This window comes from Lepisosteus platostomus, chromosome 6 (assembly GCF_059453375.1).
Source record: "Lepisosteus platostomus isolate fLepPlt1 chromosome 6, fLepPlt1.hap1, whole genome shotgun sequence".
Lineage (NCBI taxonomy): Eukaryota > Metazoa > Chordata > Actinopteri > Semionotiformes > Lepisosteidae > Lepisosteus > Lepisosteus platostomus.
Genome location: NC_142616.1, coordinates 42,514,091 through 42,540,886, shown reverse-complemented (window position 1 = coordinate 42,540,886; position 26,796 = coordinate 42,514,091). Strand labels below are relative to the sequence as shown.

The 26,796-nt window shown below is 39.7% G+C and overlaps 1 protein-coding gene across 2 annotated transcripts; it reads left to right on the top strand.

Annotated features, from left to right (window-relative positions):
• The first annotated feature begins 1,378 nt into the window (after nucleotides 1-1,378).
• On the top strand, nucleotides 1,379-19,594 carry tspan14 (tetraspanin 14). 2 transcript variants are annotated; one of them, XM_088635901.1, is made up of 9 exons: nucleotides 1,379-1,651; nucleotides 8,313-8,407; nucleotides 11,428-11,478; nucleotides 13,271-13,417; nucleotides 15,358-15,528; nucleotides 16,105-16,230; nucleotides 16,973-17,020; nucleotides 17,419-17,535; nucleotides 17,980-19,594. In XM_088635901.1, the coding sequence occupies exons 2-9, from the start codon at nucleotides 8,327-8,329 to the stop codon at nucleotides 18,052-18,054; spliced, it is 816 nt and encodes a 271-aa protein (XP_088492027.1). In that variant the 5' UTR covers nucleotides 1,379-1,651; nucleotides 8,313-8,326; the 3' UTR covers nucleotides 18,055-19,594. The 2 variants fall into 2 exon arrangements, with proteins under 2 accessions (XP_088492027.1, XP_088492026.1); XM_088635900.1 differs by having other exon boundaries at nucleotides 1,385-1,637.
• The last annotated feature ends 7,202 nt before the right edge of the window (nucleotides 19,595-26,796 follow it).

Genomic DNA, 26,796 nt, shown 5'->3' with positions numbered 1-26,796 from the left:
CAATTTTTGTTTGTCTTTACAGTTTTTCTGAACAAGTGAGAAGGGCTTGGTTATGGGTGTAAACCTGTTTTAAAAACTGTATGTTTATTGCTGCACACCACTGCTTAAACAAACATCTGGTGTTGTCTTTTCCATATGGAAAAAATGACTCCGCAACTGCCCTCTGTGGTCAACTTGCCTGTGAGAATAAAAAGAAAGTAGTTCTTGACAATACATGGAAGTTTAGAGTAAAACCAAGATTCCACCATTTTGTAGGAGCTCAGTGAAACTCTGTGACTCCTCTGTTTTTACATAAGTGAGAAGTACTCAACGAATCGAATGGTTAGTTGATCCACTAAAGGAAACGTGGTCTTAAAGTTTTTAAATCTGTAACGTAATTACTTTGGTTTGTGTAGCAGAAATTTGGGGTGTTAAAGCACTAAAGGAAAAATAATACTACACAGAAAAAAAAATACATTTAGTGCCTGCTTCCCTACAGGAGCAAATATCCCTCTACCCCTTTTTCCTTTTTGAAAGTGTGCTCATGGGGTCTCTTCCAAGGCATGCAGTCAAAATCCTCTGGCTGTAGTCTTCTCCTACTCATGTGATCCGAACCTGCAAAAGAAAACTTTAGCAGTGCATTACTATATTAGATATATACAAATAAGTGACATACGCTGCTCAAAAAAGGTTTGGAAGACATTGAAGACTAATTGGGAAATAGATAAATATAGCTAAATGCATAAGAACCTATCACTGAATAAAAAAGAAACAATCTTAAGGTTAATACGGTAATAAGGTAAAGAATTGCAGAAAAAATATAGAAAGGGAAGAATGGGGTAGGAAAATCTATAACTAAATTATTGATTTTAAAGGAAAGTTCCTGCAAAGTGTCCACCTCGAGAGGGAAAAGCACCTAAACTTTACTTTCACACAATGTATATTATAGTTTTTACATCTGATTAATACAATTTGATTAGACAGTATAATAAAATAATTCTACAAAACATACACAGAAACAGCAGCGGTCGTTTTAGATTAACACAGAATACAGAAGCAAAAGACTGGTCTTTTTCATGTGGTTTTAAAAGTGCTTACCGACGGTGAGCCCTAGAACGTTTTGTGTTTTTGTACTCATTGGTGCGGCTCTTACAACTGGGACACCATCAGGTGTTGTGGTTACTTTCAGGACCCCATATCAAGAAGGGCTAGTTCTTCCAACACTTAAAAGTTGTTCTCTACAGGCAAAGTACTGCACTTTGTCCATCGCATTTTTAAAGTTAAGCGAGTTGCCACATTTCAACGCACATTAAAGCCAATACACACAATCTCATCACACACTGTGATAAGCAGTGCAAGAGAAACTTTGCAGGATGCTTTTTTCCAATCAAATTTGGAATCTGCTCCGTTTTATTCTAAATTTTTAATTGTTATGATGTAGTTGGTATTTCTAGTCTTTCTTTTTCACCCTAAAATAGAACGAACGAAAGAGGACCGGAGGGCCGAGTTAAAGTCTTTTTGGTAACAATACTGTACTCATTAACTCGACAGCGCGGCGAGGAAACAGGGCGTGTTTTGCAAAGGAAGCGTGTCCGATGCGATTGCCAGAAAACTTTCACAACTCCGTCCTGCCGAAAGGAAGAAAGGATAACAACGCGGTGAGTTTATTAAGGTATTATAAAAGTAAACCACTTTCAACCTTGCTGTTGTCGTTTCTAAAATTATACGGGATACAGTGGAGGGAAAAGAAAAACAAAAATCGTTTCTATTTGACTCATCTAGGATTAAACCTCGATTCTGAACGTCTAGACTCTAAAACGGGTTCTTCTTAAAATGTGTTGTACGACCAGATATTTACCCTTGCATTATTTTAAATGCCTTTTATATAAAGTAAAAATTGTGTGTCGCGTAGTTCCGCGAAAATCTCTCGGTGTGCTTTAAAACTTCAGTTTCGTTTATACTCTGGTTTTCAGAAAAAAAAAGGCGGCCGGATTATCGTAAAAGCAAGATAAACGTAAAGACTAAAATGCAATGGTAGCTGCTAATTTATATTTACATTTTGTTAATAAGTAACGGAAGTGTTTTCCGTCCTTTTGTGCCCATTGTGTGGTCCCCAGTTTTGGTCAGTTAAGGGCTGTTTTGAAAGATTTGTTTTGTTTGTGTACACTGGAGAATGAAACAAGCTATTTTAAAGTGTGGTTGTGGATGTGCGTGAACACTAGCTCATTTAGAATGGCTGAAGTTACCAGAGAAGTAGATTATGTGGCCTGTAGAAGCAACGTTTTCTAAATTGTAATACGTTATGGTGCAGTGAACCGTAGTATATGGTGTTGAACAATAATTTGCAAAGAGCAATACTGCAAGTTACCCGACTGAAAACGAGATTCACATTTTAAAGAATTTTCAGCGCCCACAGTGTTTGGACTGGAGTAGTGCTGGAAATAGTATATTTTGTGTTTTCAACTGCGTTTGTTGTTGACTGGTGTGTTTATGCGTGGTCTTTCCTGCAGTTGTGTGTGGACTGCCTGTAGTCTGTCTGGATCAGTGGTATATGTGTGTGTGGCGATTTGCACTTTGCAGTTGTTTGGGAAGTAGTACTTGACAAATGACGAACCATATTTTAATCTATAGCCAAAAAATCAACAGACTTCTTAGTAGGATAATGCTTTATGTTATCAGTAAGTAGGCTATGGCTTTGACTGCAGAGTGACCTGTCTCGATTAATTGTGGCCTGCTGTTCCATTGTGGTATTGACTTGGACATGTTGGGTAATGTACAGTTTTTATCTGAAGCCTGCCTGAGTCTCTTTAACAATTGACTGAAAGGGTTTAGCCATGGGTATGCCTTTAGTCTGTTGTATCTACTAGCTGTGTAAACAGGGGTATGAGCCTGCACTCTTTCTCCGAAGTTTCCAAAGAGAGTCTGCGCCACTGTGATAAGAACCCAGAGCAGAGTAAGAGAACTGTTATCACTGCTGAGTGCTGTCATGAGTAATATTTAAAACTTTAAACAGAATAGAACCCGTGTGTTGACGGGAAATTATTAACGTGCAGTACAGCGTACAGAACCCTTACAGTTTTTGTAATTAAAATTGAGAAATACTTTTCACATGCACACAAGGTCACACTCAGTAGGTCAGGGTGTGTGCCAGGAAAAAAAAACTTAGTAGCTACTTCTCTTTCAGGTTTCAAAGTGGTGCGTTTCATTTTTTGAAGGCTGTGGTCAGGCCTGCACATTTTTGGAGCTGTGGGTCAGACTGACATGTCTGGTAGAATGCAGCAGGAAGTGAGATTGCTCTTCAACTTCCCCCTGTGGAAGCTGTCCACATAGCATCATCTCCTGGGGTTCCCTAGGGTTCTCTAGGAGATGTGTGTCACGATGCCTTGGAAACCATGAGTTTGCTTTTGGTTCTTAACCCTCTCGTGATAATGAGCACACCTTTTTGTGATGGGCACACCATGCAATTTCTTGTGATGGATGTTTAACTGTTTTTTTCCTGACTACTGTTTATCTGTCAAGTGAAACTGGTGTAGCTTACTCACTGAGGATTCCAGCAGCTCTGGGTGAATTTCAGGATGGGTATAGCACTGTGTAATCGCCTATGATCTTCTGAGCTATAAATCACACCTTTTCATCACTAATAGTTTGCAGTCCATTGCCACGGACATGCTTAATTTGCATTAGAGGGTGTGTAATAATGAATCATACCTTTAATAGGAAACATCGGAATTGCCAGAGTCCATGGTGATGTTTGTTTTGTAACTTTAGAACCTCTTTTTTTACTTGTCTGAATAAATCTTGTGAATTTAGAGCATGCAGGTACAAAATATCAGCTGAGCCTTGTAGAATTTGTGCTTTAATATTGTCAAGTGGTTACAATACATAGACCACATAGATAAGCCAGAGTTTATGTCTTGTATTAACTAAGTATCTGATACATTAGCACAGGATTAATGGGAATGAAGGTATACAGAGCTTTTGTTGTTGACTGAAGAGGGTTCTGCTACTTTACTGTTGTAAGTAATTATCCAATACGCTTGATTAATGTCAAATACATTTGCTTAATGTCAGTTTCTACAAGTATTTTGAATTTGTTTTTTATATGTTATGTTGATTACTGGATATGTATGAATTGTAGTTTTTAATGGCTATTTAGCTTTTGTCAATGTGTTTTCTGACATTAACTGCAAATGATGAGAGAATCTAAAATTGAATGCTTCCCTTTTCCCCATAATGTTGCAGGTATATTTTCCTGTTCTCGGGGAATATGGCAGGAAAAACTTTCTTTTTGAAAAACAAAATGTGTATCCTGCGAAGTAAGGAATCTACTTCTAAACTAAATTTGAATAACACACAATGAAAACAAAACAATGTAATGTTTACAAAATTGGTACTTGGGACCATAATTAATAATTGCAATTTCAGTTTTCATTGGTTGTGTAGTGTGATTGTGTTGGAACCAGTCCAGAAGAAAGTGAAACGCTCTCTTTTCACCACTTGTGCAGATATGATTTGTTGATGTGAGCCTTTTTACACTTGGGAACTCCAGTTAGCATGAAAGAGAAGTTTGGTTTTATATGCCTAGAGAGGCAGTTTCAGACTTTTTCAGCTGAGCCATCCCTTTCAAAACTATGACTGAATATGCACACCGCTGTCACTTTCCTTGTGTATTACAGGTACTGCTGCTACTTCTACCCAGTTCTTAGCTGCCAATGTGATCGGTGGGCCTGCAGTATATATGGTTTACATAGTCACGTTTAATAGAAGACAGTTTCACCCTTAAATCGCTGTCAGCATCGAGCATTTGGTGATGCTTTGATTTAGCTGCTCCGAGTGCAGAGAAACAAGCCTTAAAAAGGAACGTTGTGACGAAAAGCATAATGCCCCCAACACTCGTGTTCTTGCATCACTTGTGCTCAGAAATCCATGAGTGGCTTCCACTTGAACTGTAACTGCAGTCCCCCATCAGCCATCAGCTCCAGCAAGTTTCTTTTGTTGGTGAAATGACAGCTTTGGAATGGAGGGTGTAACTTCAAATGAGGTTTTGTATCCAGATTCAAGACGTGTCCATTGTAGAAAAGTATTTTCGCAGCTGGTGACTGAGGTGGTCAAAGATTTTGCAGTTATCATGCCTTCACATGCTTATTTAAGGGCATATTGTTTGTTGCAGTCAAATGCTGTCAGCGTTGGAAAGGAATGAAGGGAATTTTGTTGGAACACAGTTAGCCCAGAATTTCAGTTTTTGACCATTGTGTGTTGAGCACTGCGACGGTGACACCCCGGAGACTTAAATTCCATTCATTCAAGCAGAAAAAATGTCTGCCAGTTAGGCTAGTTTTTATAGCCAGTGTTAAAGCAAACAAGATGACAACTCAAACGGATTGTCCAGAACAAAATGCTGAACTTCACATTTGAGTTCAAGAAATCAGAAGTTAGCCGTATGACAACCAGCATGCTTTCTTGTGCTGGGGAAGCGTTTTGTGGTTGCTGTCCATTTGGTTCCACAGTGTTTTGAAAATCATTGCATTTAGAGGGCAAGCCCGAAATGAAGTTAACCATGTTCACTGAATCATTCAGTACTGACAGGAGTTCTCCTGGCATATTTTTGGAGGCAAGGGCCTCTCGATGAATGCTCCAGTGTAGCCAGGAAGCCAGAGGAGCAACCTTCTTGATGTGAGCTACGACTCCTATTTCCCTGTGATCAGCATAGCCCCGTTGGTGCAAATTCCCACACAGCATTGCCAGTTCATTCCGTTGGCTTTTGTGGAAATCTTCAGTTAAATTCCATTAAAAATATCTTCTCCTGTTGTTTGGTTAGGGAAGTCCTCACATGCTGTACCCTAAGTAATGAATGTAAACCAAAAGGTACAGTATGCCAGATTTGTAATGTCTGTTTTCTCATCAATTTGTGGTGAGTAAAATTCACTTTTTTTACCTGATTGGCTATTTGGCATTGCATGTTTTCAGACGTGCTACTGATATGACAGTATTATCAGAAGGAAGTATCATATTCAACTTTTTAGCTGCCTTTTCACAGATCTTTCACAGAACTTACCATCTTTTTCACAACAAAATTTTTCTGCGACTGTGTGTGGCTTTTTTTTAGCCACTCTATAGCTAACACGGTTTAATGTGTTCCCTTTAATGTGTCCTTGCAAGATCTGATAAATCTTATCTAAAAAATACGACTGGTTTGTCTTTTAAGTTGGTAATGTGGTCACGTAAATTAGAGGCTTTAAGGCCTCTGTTAGCTAAGACCTTGCTAAACACCACACATTGTGGCTGTGACATTTTAAGTTCGCCAGTCCATGTAAATCCCATTTCAATATAACTTTCATCATACTTGCCTTTCTCATCTGTTCGATTGTGAAAGGTACACATAAACCAGTGAGTGGGTCTCCGCTTGCTTTCTGGCATAATGGAGGTTACAGGACAGGTTCTTTAAGATTAGGTAAGACTATTGATCCCGAAAGGAAATCGATGAAACACAATCGACACAGACACTTAGCAGTGGACATTCAGCAATGTCAAATATAAAACAAAACCGAGCACTCCAGAAAATTAACAAAAGCTATTGTTAATTTTTTAATTGTATTGTTAAACATAATTGTATTGTTAAACACAATCTTCTTCTCAGGCTCTTTAGTATTGTTTCTCTATTTAGTATCTCTTTCCTTGTGTGTTGTTCCTCATCTATGTGGAACAAAAAAAGGAGTACTTAATAAACAACCTCTAAGAACTGTGTCAATACTCCCAAGAGAAGATTCGGGTGTTTTGTATGGAGAGACAGTCTGAAGTAATTTTATTTTTCAGTTATTACTGTAAATGCAGTGCGAGTTAACAAGTGGGGTGGAGGACTTGATAGGTGGAACAATGTCATTGCTAAAAATTAGATAGAAGAAACATTGTATGCCTTGTTGAGCAGTCTGACTCGGTGTTCTGACATTTGTAGCATGCACAACAGGGAAAAGAACGATGCGTGCACGTCATTACAATTGTATGCAGTTTGAATATTCACATCGTTTCCCACTACAAACACCACAATGCCTAACACAGAGCTTGTACCAAATAATTTAACAGAGAGAATTAACATTTATAGTTCAAGGTACCTTGTAAACTACATTGGTCACTTCTGTGCAGTGTATAAACACATACCAATCTCAGTATTTTAGCAAAAGATGTACTGTCTCATGGGGAACCCTTTCAGAGTTGGCTAATGGCCCATCACAATGCTTATTTTAGCATTTCCTCTGAAGTCAGCCTCACAGTTGTTCACATAAAAACATTTAAATTGTTTTTTTAAACTAATAGACTAAGAAACATATGCTACAAAAACATTGTCCATAATAGCTTGAGTGTTTCCTTCAGAAGTGATTTATGATTTTTTTTTAAATCTTGCTACAGCTTTTTTCTTACCTTTAGGTATAACTGGTGATGTTTCAGACATCAATCCTTTCTTTTAAGCAAATGGAATTATGGCTTGAGTTTAGAACAGGTATATGTTCATTCCATTTAATAAGGTTTAGATTGTCTGTGTGGAAGAATAAGAGCATTTGTCTCTAAAGTTTCCTAATTCAGTTTGCAGAATAAAACGCAGGATCACTGCTCTTTGAATTTAACATTGATTTTGGATTTTTTAATTTTATATTAAAATAATATTAAAATAATATATACATTTAATTGGTATTATTTGCTGTGATGATAAGGTTTAAAGCAATGTGCACCTGCTGAAAATGTACAGGCTATTGACTTTGTAGGCTAGAAACTGTTTTAAGAGGGGCCAGTTGCCATCTTTATTGTTTCTTCCAAAGTTTCCCAAACCTCTTCTGTGACTTTATCTTTTTATCTTTTTCATGGACTGAGAATTAATTTTGAAAGGTGCAGTTTTATACGTTGCATGAAGAACATGCATACATCTAATTTTATTCAGTGGAAAACCTTTGTAATACTTTATAATACGTGTTTGTGAGACTTTTGTTAAGTGCAGCTTTGGCAGTATTAATACGCAGCAGTTCCTAAATCTGGTTTCATTTATTTGATGTGGCTTATTTGGTCATCTTTCAGTGGTAGTAATTGTCAAGTAGTAAAGTTCGTAATGGCTATTTGATCTGGGTGGAGGATTTATGTTAACATGGCATTGGCAATATTAATTCCACGTGTGTACATCTTACGCTTTAAAATATTTAGAACTTGTAATATACCGCATGTTCTTTCTTATCATAACTCTTATAACTCTGATAATAAAAGGCAAGATGAAGAAGGTGGAGGCCTTGACAGATTTATGTCTTTCCATTAAATACAAAAGACCCATTTACCCACCTCTCTCTCCACAGTGAATTGGGACAAGATGCACTATTACCGGTATGAGAACGCAGAAGTCAGCTGCTGTTATAAATACCTGATGTTTAGTTACAACATCATCTTCTGGGTAAGTACTAGCAGTAATATTTAAGTTTTAGTGTAACAGAAAAAAATTAAAGTGGTATCACAAGGAAATTAGAAGTTGTACTAACACGTTTTTATTATCTTGTGTGACATAGGCCTGTAGTCCTTATAGTAGTAAGCAGTTTGCTAACAATTAACTCATTGGTGTCTAGCTAAATAATCAAGCTTGCTAAAGTTGTATGCTTAAATGCGTAGTGTGAATGACACAAAACCTCACCTCTTACAGATGGATATGTAATAAAAGAGAGGAAAAAAATAACCGAAGCCCAGGCAGTATGCAGAGGTTGTTATTAACTGAAATGTTGTAATTACATGACTCTACAGCATATCTGACTCACTTCATACTGCAGGAGGGAACCGAGTGTAACAGACTGCTTTTCTTACACTAGTCCTGCATGCCCTTGATTCTGCTCAGACGTGCAGTTCATATAGACACTTACTCAGAGTCACCTGGCCTGCATGGTATGTCCCAATGAAATTCTCTTTGATCCTGTGAGAAACAGACTAGTGGAATACACCGTCTCACAGAAAGGAGCTAATCTGCTAGGGGTGGAGCAGTGGCACTGTGGCTAAGGATCTGTGCTTGTGGCTGGAAGATTGCCGGTTCAAATCCCGCAGCCAGCAGAGGAATCCTACTCCATTTGGGCCCCGAAGCAAGGCCCTTAACCCCAACTGCTCCAGAGACGCCACATAAATGGCTGACCCTGCACTCTGACCCAAGCTTCTCTCCTTGAGTGTGTGTCTCATGGAGAGCAAGCTGGGTTATGCGAAAAGACAAATTCCTAATACAAGAAATTGTATATGGGTAACAAAGTGATCTTATCTTATATGCTCTGCCAATCAAGAGAATGCATTTCGTCATTGTGATGTTAGAGGTTGAGCTGTGTCAGTGCCCTTTCTCTCACTGTCTAGTTTCTAACCTGCTGCAGTTCTGACCATTGCAGCCAAATGTAGTCTGTCAGCGCAACCACACGCACCCACGCATCACCGAGATCGACTCATCACCTCGCTTCGTCCTTGTGATCATTTTCACACAGCAACAACACGTGTCATCAGTCCAACTGATGGAGGAGGATGACTAAATAGTTATGGTCTGCAGGTCTGGAGACAACATTTCTGGTGAACTCCAGCAGTGGAACCAATTGCTCCTTAGCGATTAATCAAGGTTACATATATATCACCGTTAGGGTTTAAAAAAAAAAAGATACCTTGTAGCTGATACTCTGTTGTAAACACCAATTAGACCACTTGGTGGGAAAGTCCATATGGGATGATCTGGGCAGGAACGTCTGCTCCAGTATGAAAGATGTTTGTAATGTGACATTTATGCTTATTTGATGAGCTGATATGATATAGGGCTCTGAGATTAGTGATCTGGAATGTGCTTCTCCAGCCTTTCATAGGTATCCAATGAGTGTATCAGCACCCTGATATACAGCTTGTGTTGCTTCCAATGCTGGCCTCAAAACCTTTAAGCCTGTGACTATTACAGTAAACACCTTGTTCATCAACCTTTATAATTACAAATGTTGATCAGCATGATAATGTCAGATTACCTCTTACAGAAGTTTTTTTGGTACAATCTGAGTTTGTTGCAGTTTCTTTTGATGACGAGTCTGCATTATTTGCTAACACTAGATAAATTTAAGATCCGGCAACAGATGGTACTTTGTCTTTTTAATAGTGTTTAGGAAGATGTTATGACTTCCATAAGTAATAACGATTCCTGTCCAGATTCCTGCATAATGTCAATTTCCATTTGCTGCTCAGTAAACGATAGATCCCACTGTCTTATCAATTTGTTGGAATGTTTCAAAAAATCTTTTTGGATAAATTGCAGGGGAAAACATGGAATACATGCTGTACAGTTCATAAAAGTAAAATATAAATTAACATTTAATATAATGTTTATATGTGTAAGTATGTACATGCTTAGTGTCTTCCTTTTCTTAGGTTTTTTTTTTTACCTAAGAAGAATGTATTTTAGAATGTTGGATGTTCGTTTTTTGCAGAAATATTTAGGTAAAAAAAGTGTGTTAAATTATGCTGCTCTATTTTTGATGGCAGTTTGGGCATCAGTAACCCCCTGTATGTTGGCAAAGGGTAGCATTGTGGGAAACCTAGGATCTGTATCAGTGTTGACAGTGATTAGAAATCCACCTACTGGACCATGAAATGTTTGTGTACTGCGGCATTTGTGTATTGGAAAAATTACATTTTCGTGTAATCTCACCCGTTTACCCAGTAAATCGTTTGTGATTCAACATTTTCAGTTTTAAAGAACACCAATGTTAAAAACGATGTCTTAATCATTTCAAATGATCATGCTTGTCCCCATATAGGATCAATCTAAATTCAAAGAATTTCAATTGGAAGAACAATCTTGTGGCCTGTGTAAAATATTTGTGCCTTGATCTGCCAAAATAGATTTTGTCATGCCATTTGGGTTTTGTTGATCATTTGTCGTCTGGTGCCTGACCTCCTACCACAAATAACTTTTGAGTAGACTTATGGGGAACTAGTTTCTAACTATTAAAAGGTTGACCCAGCCCAGGCTTACTCTCCCCTTTCTAAAGTGACTGTCTTTATCCTGAATTTGTTTCAAAATAGATTTTTGGAGATGTTTGAGAAACCAGAAGGTTTGCAATCCCAGTTTCTTTAAATTCCTTTCATCCCTCAAGGTTTGAGTCAAGCAAACCTCCTGCTAGCAGCAGAGCACAATCTGAAGTGATAGATTCTCATTTCCTTTCTGGCTCCCCTGCCTGTGTCAACAGGAAGTGTAGAAACAGTTTTAAGGCGTTACCATCAAATTTCATCCACGCTTGCAGCAATCTGCTCTCTTGTGACAAAAGTGCTGGTTTCTGCCTTGCACTTTACACACTTATTATTTTAAACCCTTGTCAGCCCTGCAAACATGCCGTGAACAAGTGAGCAGTCAGGAAAGCTCATTGCCTCGGTACGGTACCATGATGTGTATTTATTTTTTTATGCTTTTCTCTGCAGCTGGCTGGAGCAGCATTTATTGCAATTGGATTCTGGGCATGGAGTGAGAAGGTAAACTAAAAACCACTATGAGTAACATTGAATGCAGTCTCCTTTTCTGAGGATTGCTGGCTTTGTGTCAGCAATGAGTTATGTTCCAGGGCTCTGAAGGTTGAACAAATGGGCCCTTAATGTCTCCTGTTGGTTGTGAAGGGGGGAGGTAGATTCTTAACTGTGGGATTAGTAGACTTTGGTGGGTTCCCTTGATTCCCTTGATTCCTGGTGAGGCAATGGGCTCCCTGTAGCTGGATCCTGGACGTGAGACAGACGTGGACAGATGAGAAGCCAACAGCTCAGGCAGCAGAGATAAAACACTATCCATTTCACCTGTTAGTATTTGTGCACCTACCCCTTATCTCCTCCTTGCTTGCAAGAGGGTGGTTGTTGTGGGAGTTTGGGGAGGGGCACGTAACTGAGTTGGAAAGCTCCAGAGCTCAAAGAAGCCAACGTGTCCATCTCCCGCCCCTGCTGTTTGAAATGACGCAGTGTTTCATGGCCACTCGGCATCTCAGGTAATCAAATCAGTGTTCCAGTATCTAGGTTGATTCAGTAGCAGATTAATAAGGCTATAGATTACAGGCTGCTACATTATTGTCTGCCTTTTATACCAGGAAATTGTTTTGACTCTGTAATAGAACTTCAGGAGATACTTCATTACCTCACCGTAATATGGATTTCTGTGCTGTTGGATACTGACCCTCTGGCTTGTTTATGTTATGTTGTTGTTCTGCTTTAATTTGTTGTGCATGCAAATTCTATTTCTGTTGTCAAAGACTCGCAGATGATTTTTAAGCAACTGTAGTATTAGAAAAACTGTCTTTTTTCAGAAATTACATTTTGGCAATACTTGTGCCAATCAAGTAAATATAGGATGCTGCTGGGCTTTAGTTAACATGGTAAAATTGACTTCGAAGCCAACATTTCTTTATGAAGCACCTTGTTGAGATGAGATGTATGGTCATATCACAATAAAGTGCAGGAAGTTTTAGATGGGTAGCATGGTGGTGAGCATTGTGACATGGCCCTGGGTTCAGTTTTGGTCCTGGAATGCTATTTGTGTGGCGTTTGTATGTTCTTCCCATGTTCGCATGGGTTTCCTTCGGGTGCTCCAGTTTCCTCCCACAGTCTGAAAATATAGTGTTAGGTTAATTGACAACTGTGTAAATTAGCCCTTGTGTCTGTGTGTCTGTGTGTCTGTGTGTCTGTGTGTCTGTGTGTCTGTGTGTCTGTGTGTCTGTGTGTCTGTGTGTCTGTGTGTCTGTGTGTCTGTGTGTCTGTGTGTCTGTGTGTCTGTGTGTCTGTGTGTCTGGGGCAAATCCATTGTATCCCATCAGGGACCCCACTGCTTGCTGAGATAGGCCCTGGCAACCCTGCGACCCTGAATTGGAAGAAGCGATTAAAAAATTCATGAATGGAAGTAATAGATATTGATTTACATAGTACTTGAATGACCGTTATGGAAGATAATGAAATGAGTCTTACATCAAATTGCATTGGAGAGGTTGGCTGATTAGTAGATAATATTTATACATGATAAATATATATTTTTTTTGTTGTGCCTTTAAAAGTTAAATATCTAAGAGCTTTATGGTAGGTTAATAAATATTTAAAATAAAATAAACAATTATAAGGATAACAAATTACAAATAGCGATTGATAGATGTTGAAATGCTAGAATAGGTAGATGTTATTGCATTCCTGCTGGGGAGCTTACAGTATAGGGCTTCACCACAGTATAGAATGGAATGAAGTATAGAAAACCTCTTTAGACTGAGCTGTGTGTGTCTCCCTTTCTGTCCTCCAGGGGGTGCTGCTGGATCTGACCCAGGTGACAAGGATACACGGCTTTGACCCAGTCTGGGTGGTTCTGGTCGTGGGCGGTGTCACCTTTATCCTGGGTTTTGCAGGATGCGTTGGGGCTCTAAGGGAGAATATTTGCCTGCTGAAGTTTGTAAGTCTCCTCCTGTGCTTCACAGCTTTTTATCCTGTATGTCAGTTTTGTCCCTCTCTGCCTAGATGGGGCACTCACTGTGGTTGTTTTGGGCTGATTCAAGAGTAATTAAGACTTCAATGTCTGGAAGTCTTGGCAGTAAGAAGGAAAGTGAGCCTGATTTACAGCTACCTTTCCAAAAGAGTTGCTTTTGGTTCCTGGATTCCTTACAATTTTCCTTCAATATTCATCCATATTGAAATGTTAGTGCCATGAGTTCCTATTTCCCCTACATGAAACTGATCCCTGTATAGATCTGCTTCCTGACAGCAGATCTATACAGCACTCAATACTGGCCACACAATCACCAAGACTTTTCTCCTGGATTGCACCCAATGCTGCCTTTCCTTTCCACATATTTTTGGGTTCTCTCTAGGTGGCTTTGATGCTGATGTTTGCCTTTTTCTCTGTCCTTCCATCAGACAGATCACATAGACTTTGGCTTGGAATTATTTATTTTCTCAAGTGTTGAACAGCATAGTCAAGAGGAATGATCTATTTTCAATGCTCTTTACTGAAATGTCTGAGTTCCATATGTACATATCAGAGTAGTTTAAGCCATTACATTTTTTTCCCCTGAAAGACGTAATAGTAAATATTGGAAAGGTGAAGATTGTCATATCATACCTGTGGCATTTGTAATTAGATGTGAGGTGTTCAATCAGTTCAGGATTCCCACCTGACAGGCAAACAAAACACAGCTTTCTGCTAACACCAGAACAGGATAAAACATCAATACAGCATCTACAAAGTTCATAGTGTTACTTCTGGTGAAAAAGCTACAATACTATCTCACTGAAATATGTTCGAGACATTGTTTTCTTAAGGAGAAGGAAAAGCAGTTCGCTTACTGACAATCTGTACAAAGAACTCCCCTCTGGGATATCATCTGAAGTAACACCAGAAATAACTTTGCAATAACCTGTTGCATTGATGTGCAACGGAACAGAAACAGAGACAGGATGTTATTGTACTGAGAATCCAAAACCTAGGATGGTTATGTCACCAGAGAACAGTACTGTTTTAAGTGATGGAATTATGATCCATCAATCCATTTCATAACTGCTTCATCCAATAATGGGCCGAAGGGGGATCTGGATAGGCAGGATACATCCTGGACGGGACGCCAGTCCATCGCAGGTCACACCCAGACAAAACCACACCATCGCACCAGGGCCAGTCTTCCCAGAAGCCAGTTATAACCTACCAATATGTCTTTGGATTGTGGGAGGAGACTGGAGCACCCAGATGAAACCCACATGATCACAGAGAAAACATACCAAGTCTGTGCAGATAGTACCTTAGCACCTTGGGAATTGAATCCCAGGGAACCAGAGCTGTGGGATTGCAGTTCTAACCACTGTACACCATACCACCCACTGAAATTATGATGTTCACACTAAATGACAAATTAACAACTACACGTAGTGTTTTGGTAAAGCAAGACAAGAAGTCCCATGAAACTATGAATGCAGTGCATGACCAGAAACAGAATGGATTTGAAAACCCATACTGTAACTACTATCCAGAATAAATGTGGCAGCTGATTTAAATTGTGCAATGTGGCAGTTTGTATTAGTCCAGTAAATCAACTGGATTGAAAGTAGCAAGGAGTAAGTGCTCGTGTTTAAATTGTCATTGAATTTGAATAAGCCTTTTTGGATTTTCTTTCCCCCGTTCGGTTTAAAAATGCTGCCTTGTATACTGTTGGACTTGTATAAACTTTTTGAGCAGAAACATTATAGAATGTGAGTTTTGTAGTGCAGCTGTTTGCTGGAAAAGGCCACACTTCTACACAATAAAGGAATGCTGTTGTAAATCAATTTCCTGTTGCGGTTCTAACATCCCATTGCCTGGTGATTTGTCTTTGGCGCTGAAAACGTGTTATTTGCCTCTTCCAGTTCTCTGGGCTGATAGGCTTCATCTTCTTCCTGGAGCTGACGGCAGCCGTGCTGGCCTTCGTTTTCCAGGACCCTCTTCGGGACTGGCTCAGTGACTTCTTCCTCAACAATATCAAGGGCTACAGAGAGGACATCGACCTGCAGAACCTGATCGACTCGCTGCAGAGGCTGGTGAGCTGAGGCGCAGCTTGGGCACTGCGTCACTCGCACTACTTAAAAACTGGCTTGGTACACATTCATGTTTGAGGGAGTGGAGCTGATCTAAATTGTTTTAAGAACCCAAAAGTTACAAATGAAAGGCCTTCTGGTCCAAGTTTGTCTTCTAAGGATCATGGGGCAGCAGCGTCAACAATGCAGCTAAGCAGCTTGTTCATCAAGGCTTGAACAGACATTTAACATTAGTCTACAGAGAAAATGGGGATGGTAATGAAACACATGAAAATGCTAAATTGGAAAAATTTAGTTTGGAGTTTGGAGGTCTTTAATGTCACACTGCTGCTAGGTAGTGATCCTTATACATCAATAGTCCTGATTTGTTAATGGGGCAGCGTGAAATTTAGATTTTACACTGCTCGTGACAGAGTCATTAGCAAAAGGCACATACCCTACTTTGATGTTGGAATCTTGCAACAAGCCTTTAAAAATCCACTTTTCTCTCCACATACAGACAAGGACACACTGCAAGCAAGCAGTCAAGGTCAAAAACTGCCATGAAAGTGACTCCTTGCTTTGTCTCCCCATTCCCAGAATAACTGCTGTGGTGCCCAGGGTCCCAATGACTGGAATGGGAATGTATATTTTAACTGCACTACTGAAAACCCAAGCCGTGAGAAGTGTGGGGTTCCCTTCTCTTGCTGCCTAAGTGATCCTGCTGTGAGTATTCAGTAACTAAAGTGAAACTAAAGTTTTCACATTTTGTCAGTGCTTGGAAATCTGTGACCCTTGTTCTTGTCTGGGGCAGTAACCTTTCCCTGCTGCGTAATGGGTGGGACATCACATGCTGTACTTTTTGTGCATTTTATTTGTTATAAAGACTGCTATTTCACTGATGCATACAAAGCCAAAATGATTAAATATCTGGTGCAAAGGAGTTATGTACAGTGATCCTGCTGTGAATATACAGTACATAAAGTGAAACTAACGTTGTTTTGTCATTGCTTGGAAATCTGTGACCCTTGGTTCTTGATTAGGCCAGTGACCTCTCCTTACTGTGTAGTGAGTGGGACTGTGCTGCATTTTTTGTGCATTTGATTTTCTGTGAAGACTGGTGTTTCACTGATGCATACAAAGCCAAAATGATATTCTGATTTTTTTTAAGTTTCTGGTGCAGAGAAGTTTTGTTTGTTCTATTTCATGTGCTTACAGCTGGTACATTGAACTTTTCTGGATTACTTTATTTTTTTGCACCTACCTACCATTGAAAGGAGCTGTAGTCGTTTAAATGAAAGGAACTTTAGAACTCTCAGTTCTATCAATTATTTTAATGTTTTTCATATATTTCTTATGTATCATTTCTAAATTTAGAAGCTTAAGATAAATGCCATCATATTGTAGGAGGTACCCAGTTAACGTAACGGTGTGCCACTGTTTTTACGGGCATGGTTTGTCTCCACAGGATATGGTTGTGAATACGCAGTGTGGCTATGACATCAGGAGCAAAAAGGTAAGATTTGCCACGACTTTCTGGCTTTGACAGACTACTGTTAGGGAGTGTAATAAACCTGACAGTGACCAACAGTGGGGTAAAATTGAGCATGATGGATGCTGAAACAATGAAATCTTAATTAGTTTTTAGTGCTCTGTTATTTAGTGTGACAGTTTTTGGAAACCCTCCCTGTTTTGCAGTTTAAGGAACATGAAAGTGATTTAATCTTCACTTACAGAATATACATGTATATGTGAATTTGTTTTGATCGCCTTTCAAGTTGTATGAACCATTTCTACAGTAATAAAAAAAGGTCTTGGCTATTCTTTTGCTGCCCCTGGTCCGTGGTAATAAGAAATGAGGGAGTAGGCTGGTGGTCTTGACTCATCTCTTGGTGGTGTTGATGCTCTCCCTAGGAAAACATCTGGAGTACTGCCATATTCACCAAGGGCTGCATTCCAGCGCTCGAGGCATGGTTACCACGGAATATCTACATTGTCGCGGGAGTTTTCATTGTCATCTCCCTCCTGCAGGTACGATGCAGGGTGTCCCAGGGTTGGCCATTCTCTGTGGAAATCCCTGTTCTGTGATCTCTGTGCTCACTGGTGCTGCTTTAAAGGACTGCTCTGGCTCTATTTTAAGACTTGTCAGGCGACAGTCTGACTAATTCTTCTCTTCTCCCTCCCTTTTTATCTGATGTACATACTTCTCTTTCCACTCTGTTAGTTTAACTTGTTGCTCGTTTTCACTCTCAGTCTTTAAGTCTAATATGACTCTCCTTCTTGCCGCCCCATTTTTTCCTTTTGTCATGGAAAGCTGATGTCCTATCTGTTTTCTACCAGCCTTCACTCACCCACAGGGCTGTAGTGTTGCACTGTATTTGTAATTGACTGTTAAAATCCTCTCTCTCAGTTCAATCTCCTGATGTAAACCTGTGTGCTAGAAGGGTGATATCACTTGTCCATTTCTCCCACTAGATGCTGGGGATCTTCTTGGCTCGGACTCTGATTGGAGATATTGAATATGTGAGGTCCAACTTCATTAGGTATTGAATACGTGAGGACCACAGGGCAACAGTGAGAGAGACTGGACATCTGTTCCCATTCATAATCCTGTCACTGCTGGAGGCCTTGCAGGACACCCACAAAGATCTTGAGAAAAAGACTTGAGCTTTTGTGATGGCAAAGTGCTTCTTTACGACAGCCTCAGAAAGATGCCAAATTTACTGCTCCTTTTGTGTGCTTTGTCAACACTGGGAAGGGGGCGCTGATGTACTTGGCGCTCAGAAGTCACATTTGCAGCTAATTCACTTTCTGTAGAGAAGTTTAATTTAGATGTATTCCATTTCGAGGAGCTTATGAATTCCATTTGTTATATTTTGTTCTTGTGAGTAACATGAAGGTTTCCTAGATTTTCATTTTATGTGATCCCTGCTAAACTAATGATGTCGCCCTTCATTCGTTACTCTGAGCTTTAAAGTTGAAAAATGTATAAAGACAAAAACATCTGCTTTATTCAGAGTTTTGAGAATTTTACCTTATGTTCAGTTCCTTTGTATTTATTTTCCCTTATTGAGAGAAGAGAAGATTTTTGTAATGCTAAAATGCCAATTAGAAAACAAAGCACCTGTAATTTAATGTTTACGTGATGAGTAACGAGGCAGTATTACTGCCTTTTACTTCTATTGAGCTTGATTTAGAAAGAGGCTATGACATCAGAGCCCCATATGCTGTGATATGAGTCCCCCCCCGACATTGGAAGCTATTCTTGCAAGAAACACTTGTACAGCTCTATGAGGTGTGTACATTCAGTCTGTTGTGTGTGAATATGTGTGTTGCCACTGCACCACTCTAAGTAGCCCATTAGTACTACTGCAGCCTCAACTGTTTGATACAGCCTGGTTCTTTACAAGGTAATGCTAAGTTTTTACTAAAGGCATGTTGAGGTCTAGTACCTACATCATAGAAGTCCACGTGTGTTAGTTTGTGACAGTCTGCCTGTTCTTTACCTGATACTCTTTATTTTATGTTCAAGCGATATTGCACTTTTCTATGCAGAATCCGTAAGTCCACTCTTTGTTCAACAATTGACCTTTTCACTGTAACCGGTGGATTTTGCAGCAGTTGGGTGATAAGAAAAGTAGCTAGAAGTCCATGGTCAGTGTGCACTGCCAGTTTGCAGATGTCTTATGGCATACTGAAGGGTTAGCACCAACTGGACAAGTGGTCCAGTGTTGTGCATCTGTCGGTAATCTTAAGCACCTGGAAGATCCCATTTGTTGCTGTTGAACTGACAGTTGTCTGACTGAAGCCCACCTAACGTCACTCAGTTTTGGTCAACTGTGTTGTCACTTAGAGAATCCTAGTCACATTTGATTAAATGCATTGGCCTGTGTTACAGGGATCAACCTGCACTGCAAGCAGCTTTAAAGCCACTAGGAGCCCCCAAAAGCTTTTCTGTATAGATTGCTGAGAGACCTTGGTGGAGGTGAATTGTCAACGTTAGGCAAATAGTTTCTGATCTGTGTTCTACCCTACTTCTATGCTACAGACTTTGTCCTTTTAATGTATACCTAATTAAAAAAGTGCACACCACTTGCTTTTTGAGTCTGACTTAAAGAAATTAGATTGCATGTATATCTAAAGCACTCTTTTAAGTAGTGAATAAATTCAAATGTGAAAAATATTTTTTGACCCATGCATTGCTCTGAAAATGTTTGACTTGCATGCCAGAAACTTCTTTTGATAGTCCACATATTGACAAGAGTTTAAAATTAAAGATTCATCAGCTGTACCCTTTTATAAATGTTGACATAAAGGGAGTGGAAGGGGGTGTATCTTGATTAATATTGCACAGTGTTTACAGAAAACTCCTGGTTTGCACACAACAGTCCAGAAGATATCGACATGCCACTCAATGTGATGTTTCAGTGAAATAAAAGCATTGTAGCCACAAGTGGGGAAATATCCTGCATATGTTATGTTTTCCTAGCTATGTTTTTAAAGCTGTACCTGACTAGATTCAGCACAGGCTGTATACAGTAATTCTAACAAAAAGATTAAAGTGATGCATTAATCTAAAAGGGCAAATAACTGAGAGTGAAGAAAACAACATCCAAAAGCTGAGGAACCCTTGAGCAGTTGATGTGAGGAGCCTATTTAGATTGTGTGTCTGCGTGTGTGGGAGAGACATGCAGCCGTATCTGGCCCGTATAACAGAGGAAGTGGCCATTAGCACAACATCAGACGCAGCAGAATGGTTCTCTCTCTCTCTCTCTCTCTCTCTCTCTCTCTCTCTCTCTCTCTCTCTCTCTCTCTCTCTCTCTCTCTCTCTCTCTGAGCCTGACACTTCTCAGAAGCACACCTCTACAGTCCCTTCCAAATGATTTCCCATTGTAATGGGAATGAGTTCTTTAGGGAATGTTTTTAAAATTTTGTACAAAGTGATTTGTTTTCTACTGTATTATATGTAAACCTCTGCTAGACTTCTTTGTATATAATATTACAATTTTTTCATGCAATAAATGTACATTTTTTTGGAGTTTCTGTGCTTCTTGGACTTAACATTTTAAAAATTTGTGCATTATGATCTTTTCCAAACCTACTGCAATTTCAAAGTAATATGTAATTTGAGGGCTGCAGCACATTGGAGCCCCCTGCTGTGTCTATTAGCATACAGCTATTCCCTTTTAAGTATAAAAGTTCCTTTTATACCACTTATATCCAAGATTTGTAACTAATTTGGACCAGTATATTTTCCCAGCTTCTTACATGGAGCTAATTTGAAATTAAAAACAGGTTTCAATTTTTGGCATAAAACTAATTATTAATGTTTTCACCACTGTCAAGCTCAAGGATATCCAGGTCATATCAGTGGCTCAATTTTGTTATCCATAGGAGAATGAGCTATAAGATGCTCATGGAAGCGTGTGGTTCTGTGTGTGTGTATTTTGGAGTCCTCTTGGAAACTAACAGGTTCTCAGGCTGGCTGTGGCCTAGTGTGACCTGTGACATACAGTGATGTGAAAAAGAAAAAACACCCTTTTTTAGATGCTATGATTCTATGGACCTTCACCAAGTCCAAATAGTAGATAAATCTAACCTGGTGTGATAACATAAATTCTAATTTATCATTTATTAAACCCAAAATCAACCAAAAATTCAGAATCCTTGTGTTTAGAAAGGATTCGCCCTTACTGCTATCATATCAATTAAAAAGGTGATGAGAAACAGGTACTGCTAAACAAGTGTACATTAATAGATTATCATCAGGAAGTGCTTTCCACATGTATATAAAATCAAAAACGTTATCAGTTTGGTCTGGAGCATTCAGGTTTGTGGTAACACATCATGCCTAGGTGTCAGAGATGATGTCAGAGAAAAGTTTTGCTGGTCATCAGTTTGGAAAGGTTATAAATCCATATCCAAACAATATGAAGTACATCATTCCACAGTGAGATAATTTACAAATGGAGAAACTTCAAGATGGTTACCAATCTACCCAGGAGTAGGTGTCCCAGCAAATTTACCCCAAGATCAGACAATATGATTCTTCTAGAAAATGCAAAGAACCCCAAAACTACATCCAGGGATCTGCAGGTCTCTATCACATTGGTGGTGGTGGAGGAGAATCCCTGTTACCTGTAAAGCGCTTTGAGTGGAGTGTCCAGAAAAATGCTATATAAGTGTAAGCAATTATTATTATTATTATCATCAATATGGTAAATGTCAGAGTTCATAATTCTACCATTAGGATAAGACTGAATAAGAATGGCTTTTGTGGAAGGGTAAGCAGGAGAAAGCCTCTTCTCTCCAAAAAGAACGTTGCTGCCTAGCTTAGGTCTATAAAACAGCACATGAATAAAACACAAGACTTCTGGAACAATGTTCTCAAGGACAGAGCATATCACATTGGAGTTGTTTGGCTGTAATAGAAAACAACGTTTGGTGAAAACCATATACTGTGTAACACCACAAGAACCTCATACCAACTATCCAGCATGGTGGTGGAAGGGTGATGATTTTGGCCTGCTTTGCAGCCGCAGGACCTGGATGCCACACAATCAGAGTCCACCATGATTTCCTCTCTACCGTATACCAGTGTACTCTAGAGGAAAATGTGAGACCATCTGTCCAACAGCCAAAGCTTAGCTGAAAGTGGATCATGCAACAGGACATTGGCTCAAAATGTACCACTAAATCTATGATTGGCTGAAAAAGAAATGAATCAGGGTTTTGAAATGGCCAAGTTAAAATCCAGATCTCAACCCGACTGAGAAGAGCTGTGCATAAACAAATGCCCTCACACCTCACCAAGCTGAAGCAGTTTTGTAAGGAGGAGTGGGCTCCAGGTGTATAGTCGGAAACCAGAATTCCAACAAGGAAGTCTTAACATTATTCATTCATTTTTTAATGGATCTTCCAAGAGCAAGCATATACAGTGCCTTGCGAAAGTATTCGGCCCCCTTGAACTTTTCAACCTTTTGCCACATTTCAGGCTTCAAACATAAAGATATAAATTTTTTATTTTATGTGAAGAATCACCAACAAGTGGGACACAATTGTGAAGTGGAACGAAATCTATTGGATTTTTGAAACTTTTTTAACTAATAAAAAAATGAAAAGTGGGGCGTGCAAAATTATTCGGCCCCCTTGCGTTAATACTTTGTAGAGCCACCTTTTGCTGCGATTACAGCTGCAAGTCGCTTGGGGTATGTCTCTATCAGTTTTGCATATCGAGAGACTGAAATTCTTGCCCATTCTTCCTTGCAAAACAGCTCGAGCTCAGTGAGGTTGGATGGAGAGCGTTTGTGAACAGCAGTTTTCAGCTCTTTCCACAGATTCTCGATTGGATTCAGGTCTGGACTTTGACTTGGCCATTCAAACACCTGGATACGTTTATTTGTGAACCATTCCTTTGTAGATTTTGCTGTATGTTTGGGATCATTGTCTTGTTGGAAGATAAATCTCCGTCCCAGTTTCAGGTCTTTTGCAGGCTCCAACAGGTTTTCATCCAGAATGGTCCTGTATTTGGCTGCATCCATCTTCCCCTCAATTTTAACCATCTTCCCTGTCCCTGCTGAAGAAAAGCAGGCCCAAACCATGATGCTGCCACCACCATGTTTGACAGTGGGGATGGTGTGTTGAGGGTGATGAGCTGTGTTGCTTTTACGCCAAACATATCGTTTTGCATTGTGGCCAAAAAGTTCGATTTTGGTTTCATCTGACCAGAGCACCTTCTTCCACATGTTTGGGGTGTCTCCCAGGTGGCTTGTGGCAAACTTTAGACGAGACTTTTTATGGATATCTTTGAGAAATGGCTTTCTTCTTGCCACTCTTCCATAAAGGCCAGATTTGTGCAGTGTAAGACTGATTGTTGTCCTATGGACAGACTCTCCCACCTCAGCTGTAGTTCTCTGCAGTTCATCCAGAGTGATCATGGGCCTCTTGGCTGCATTTCTGATCAGTCTTCTCCTTGTCTGAGCTGAAAGTTTAGAGGGACGGCCAGGTCTTGGTAGATTTGCAGTGGTCTGATACTCCTTCCATTTCAAGATGATCGCTTGCACAGTGCTCCTTGGGATGTTTGAAGCTTGGGAAATCTTTTTGTATCCAAATCCGGCTTTAAACTTCTCCACAACAGTATTACGGACCTGCCTGGTGTGTTCCTTGGTCTTCATGATGCTCTCTGCGCTTTCAACAGAACCTTGAGACTATCACAGAGCAGGTGCATTTATACAGAGACTTGATTACACACAGGTGGATTCTATTTATCACCATCAGTCATTTAGGACAACATTGGATCATTCAGAGATCCTCGCTGAACTTCTGGAGTGAGTTTGCTGCACTGAAAGTAAAGGGGCCGAATAATTTTGCACGCCCCACTTTTCATTTTTTTATTAGTTAAAAAAGTTTCAAAAATCCAATAGATTTCGTTCCACTTCACAATTGTGTCCCACTTGTTGGTGATTCTTCACATAAAATAAAAAATTTATATCTTTATGTTTGAAGCCTGAAATGTGGCAAAAGGTTGAAAAGTTCAAGGGGGCCGAATACTTTCGCAAGGCACTGTAGTTCTATTGTGTTCCCAGCAGGTATGGCTTTGCAGATTAGGATCAACTAAAAAAGAGAAAGATCTGGTCATCTGAATTATTTGTTTGGTATAAGGCAGGCAGCCATGCATTGGTTAATAGACAGACTCAGTATTTGCAGTATGATGTTGTGCCTGCAATATTTTTACAGTTTCATTTATCATTAGAGGACCTCTGGGACTTGGTTCTTCACTGGGTCTTAGTCAATGGAAATACACCTATTTTCTCTAGAAGCTGCGCCTGTAAAGTGACACCAGATGAGTTCAGGGCCGTGCTATGCTAATCTCCACTGTGCTATACAAACCCAGAGGTGTATTTGTAGGGCAAAGTCACCATGACTCTACTGGGTTATTAATGTGTGTTATAGAAATTCAAGCTGTGTGTTGGTAGTCATTGTTAAGGGGCTTCTCAGAAATGCTAAAGAGGTTGGTAATGAAGATGAAGGCACACATGGGCTCTTTTGTGTGAACAGGAAGGTTTATTGCAGTGTGGTACTCAGTACAATAGCGCAGTGTCAGCAAGGCAGGGTTCCAATTACAGTGGCAGTCAGGGTAAGTCAATCTCCCACATGGAAAAACATCAGAACCACACACAAACTGGGGACTAGAGTGGAACAGGGAGACACAATCTTATCAGCTAAGCAGACGGTGTGAGGGCGGAAAGCCGCCTACTGTGAACGTCCCTGGAATCGTCCTAATCTGGATTTTCTAATGCTTTCTAGTGATGCTGTTACTGCTGCCAGCTTGGATACCTCAAAGCAAAGTTTTTTCTTACACAAACCTCCCTGATAAAACTGCTTTGGTCACCTGCTTTACATTTTTGAATGAATTAAGAAATCATATATTTAAAAACAACTTTTTTTTTTCTTTTTTGCTGTTCTACAAAAATTGGAAAGATGAGATTGTAGCTTTTCATGTTTGAGGTGTTGGAAAGGTGCTTTGTTTTCAATTCATTTTCTTCCAGCCTGCCTTTCTATAAAGCTGTAATCACTTCTCCTCAATCTCTCACCTTCCCTGTGTGATTTGGCAAATGTTTTTTGTAGTGTTTGTTTATTGCCAACAAGATCTGTTCAATGGATTGTGAAGGGCCTAAGACATAAAAATAATAAATTCCTTTGCATTCCAGCAAAAACAAAATACAAATAAAACATTTGAAATTATAAGGTCTTGTAAGAGTAAGATGGTTGTATGTCTGGATCTGTTTGAAAGGCACAGTTGTCTTTAGCACCTGAATCAGATGTTTTTTTCTTTCTGTGCATAATGATTACTAAAGAGGTTCCCCCAAGCTATAGAGCAACAGCAGTTTTTTTGTATGTTTTAAGGAAGAAACATCCTGTGCTTAATGTCTGTGAAAGTATACAAAAATAGAAAACAAAGAGCCTTCTGCTAATTTAGAATAGCTTCAGGGAATTTGGAAACCATTCAGCATTAAGGCCCACTCTAAATAAACTAACAAACACATCTGATGATCTTTTGATCTTTTCAACCATAAGAAATTACAACACAGAAGAAAGACAACCGGCAAAATTTTGGACTAGAGTCCAAAATCTAGAAGAGCAGATTTCTCTAGTAGTTGGGAACTGGATTCTAGACCTCGAGATCTGACATCCTGCAGGTTTTGTATGTCTCTTTCAATGGTCAACAAGTTAAGATAAAGGATTGTATTGGTCCTATTGAGCCTGAATACAATTTATAATAATAATAATTGCTTACACTTATATAGCGCTTTTCTGGACACTCCACTCAAAGCGCTTTACTGGTAATGGGGACTCCCCTCCACCACCACCACCAATGTGCAGCCCCCCCTGGATGATGCGACATTAGTGGGGAGGAGAACAGAGTGATTAAGCTAATACATAGATGGGGATTATTAGGAGGCCATGATTGGTAAGGGCCAATGGGAAATTTGGCCAGGATGCCAGGGTTACAGCCTACTTTATTTAACACTTCACTTCTCCCAGGTAAGTTGCTCTTTATGAATTTAGGAGACACAAATAGTCTGGCTGAGTTCCAGATTCTGAGAGACAGGTGCTGGGAAAGTCTTTTCTAACCACTACATCCATACATTGATTTTATAACTGCTTTATCCAGTACTGTGTTGTGAGAGAACCAGAACCTACCCAGCAAGCTACTGTATGGGCACAAGGCAGGATACACCCTGGACAGTACAACAAGTCCATCACAAGCCAGACACAGACAAGCCCTGACACACTCACAGAGACATTTTTCCCAGGAGTCAATTAATCCACCTCTTTGGAATGTGGGAGGAAACCAGAGCACTTGGAGGAAACCCACACAAACATGGAGAAATCATTCAAACCTCACACAGATAGCACCCCAGGACCAGAAATGAACCAAGGTCCCACCACTGCGAGGCAGCAATGTTAACCACTGCACCAAAATGCTGCCCCTATCCTATGTAGTGATACACAAATGTTATTTTCTCCACCCAGTACAAATGTTTGCCAGTAATGTGCAAAGAAGCTGTGCAGTGCAGTTATCACAATGTACATTATATACTACTGTAGACTATATACTAATCTGTATACTACAGATTGATCCTGTCACTTGTGTTTGTGTATTGCTTTCAGTGAGTTGACTACTTTAACAGTTGAGGACGTGGAGGTGTTGGGCCTCAGTGTGTTTGGAATTGCAGAAGAGAACAGTGATATTAATCTGTTTGTCTTTAGCATGGTTGTACTGGTAAG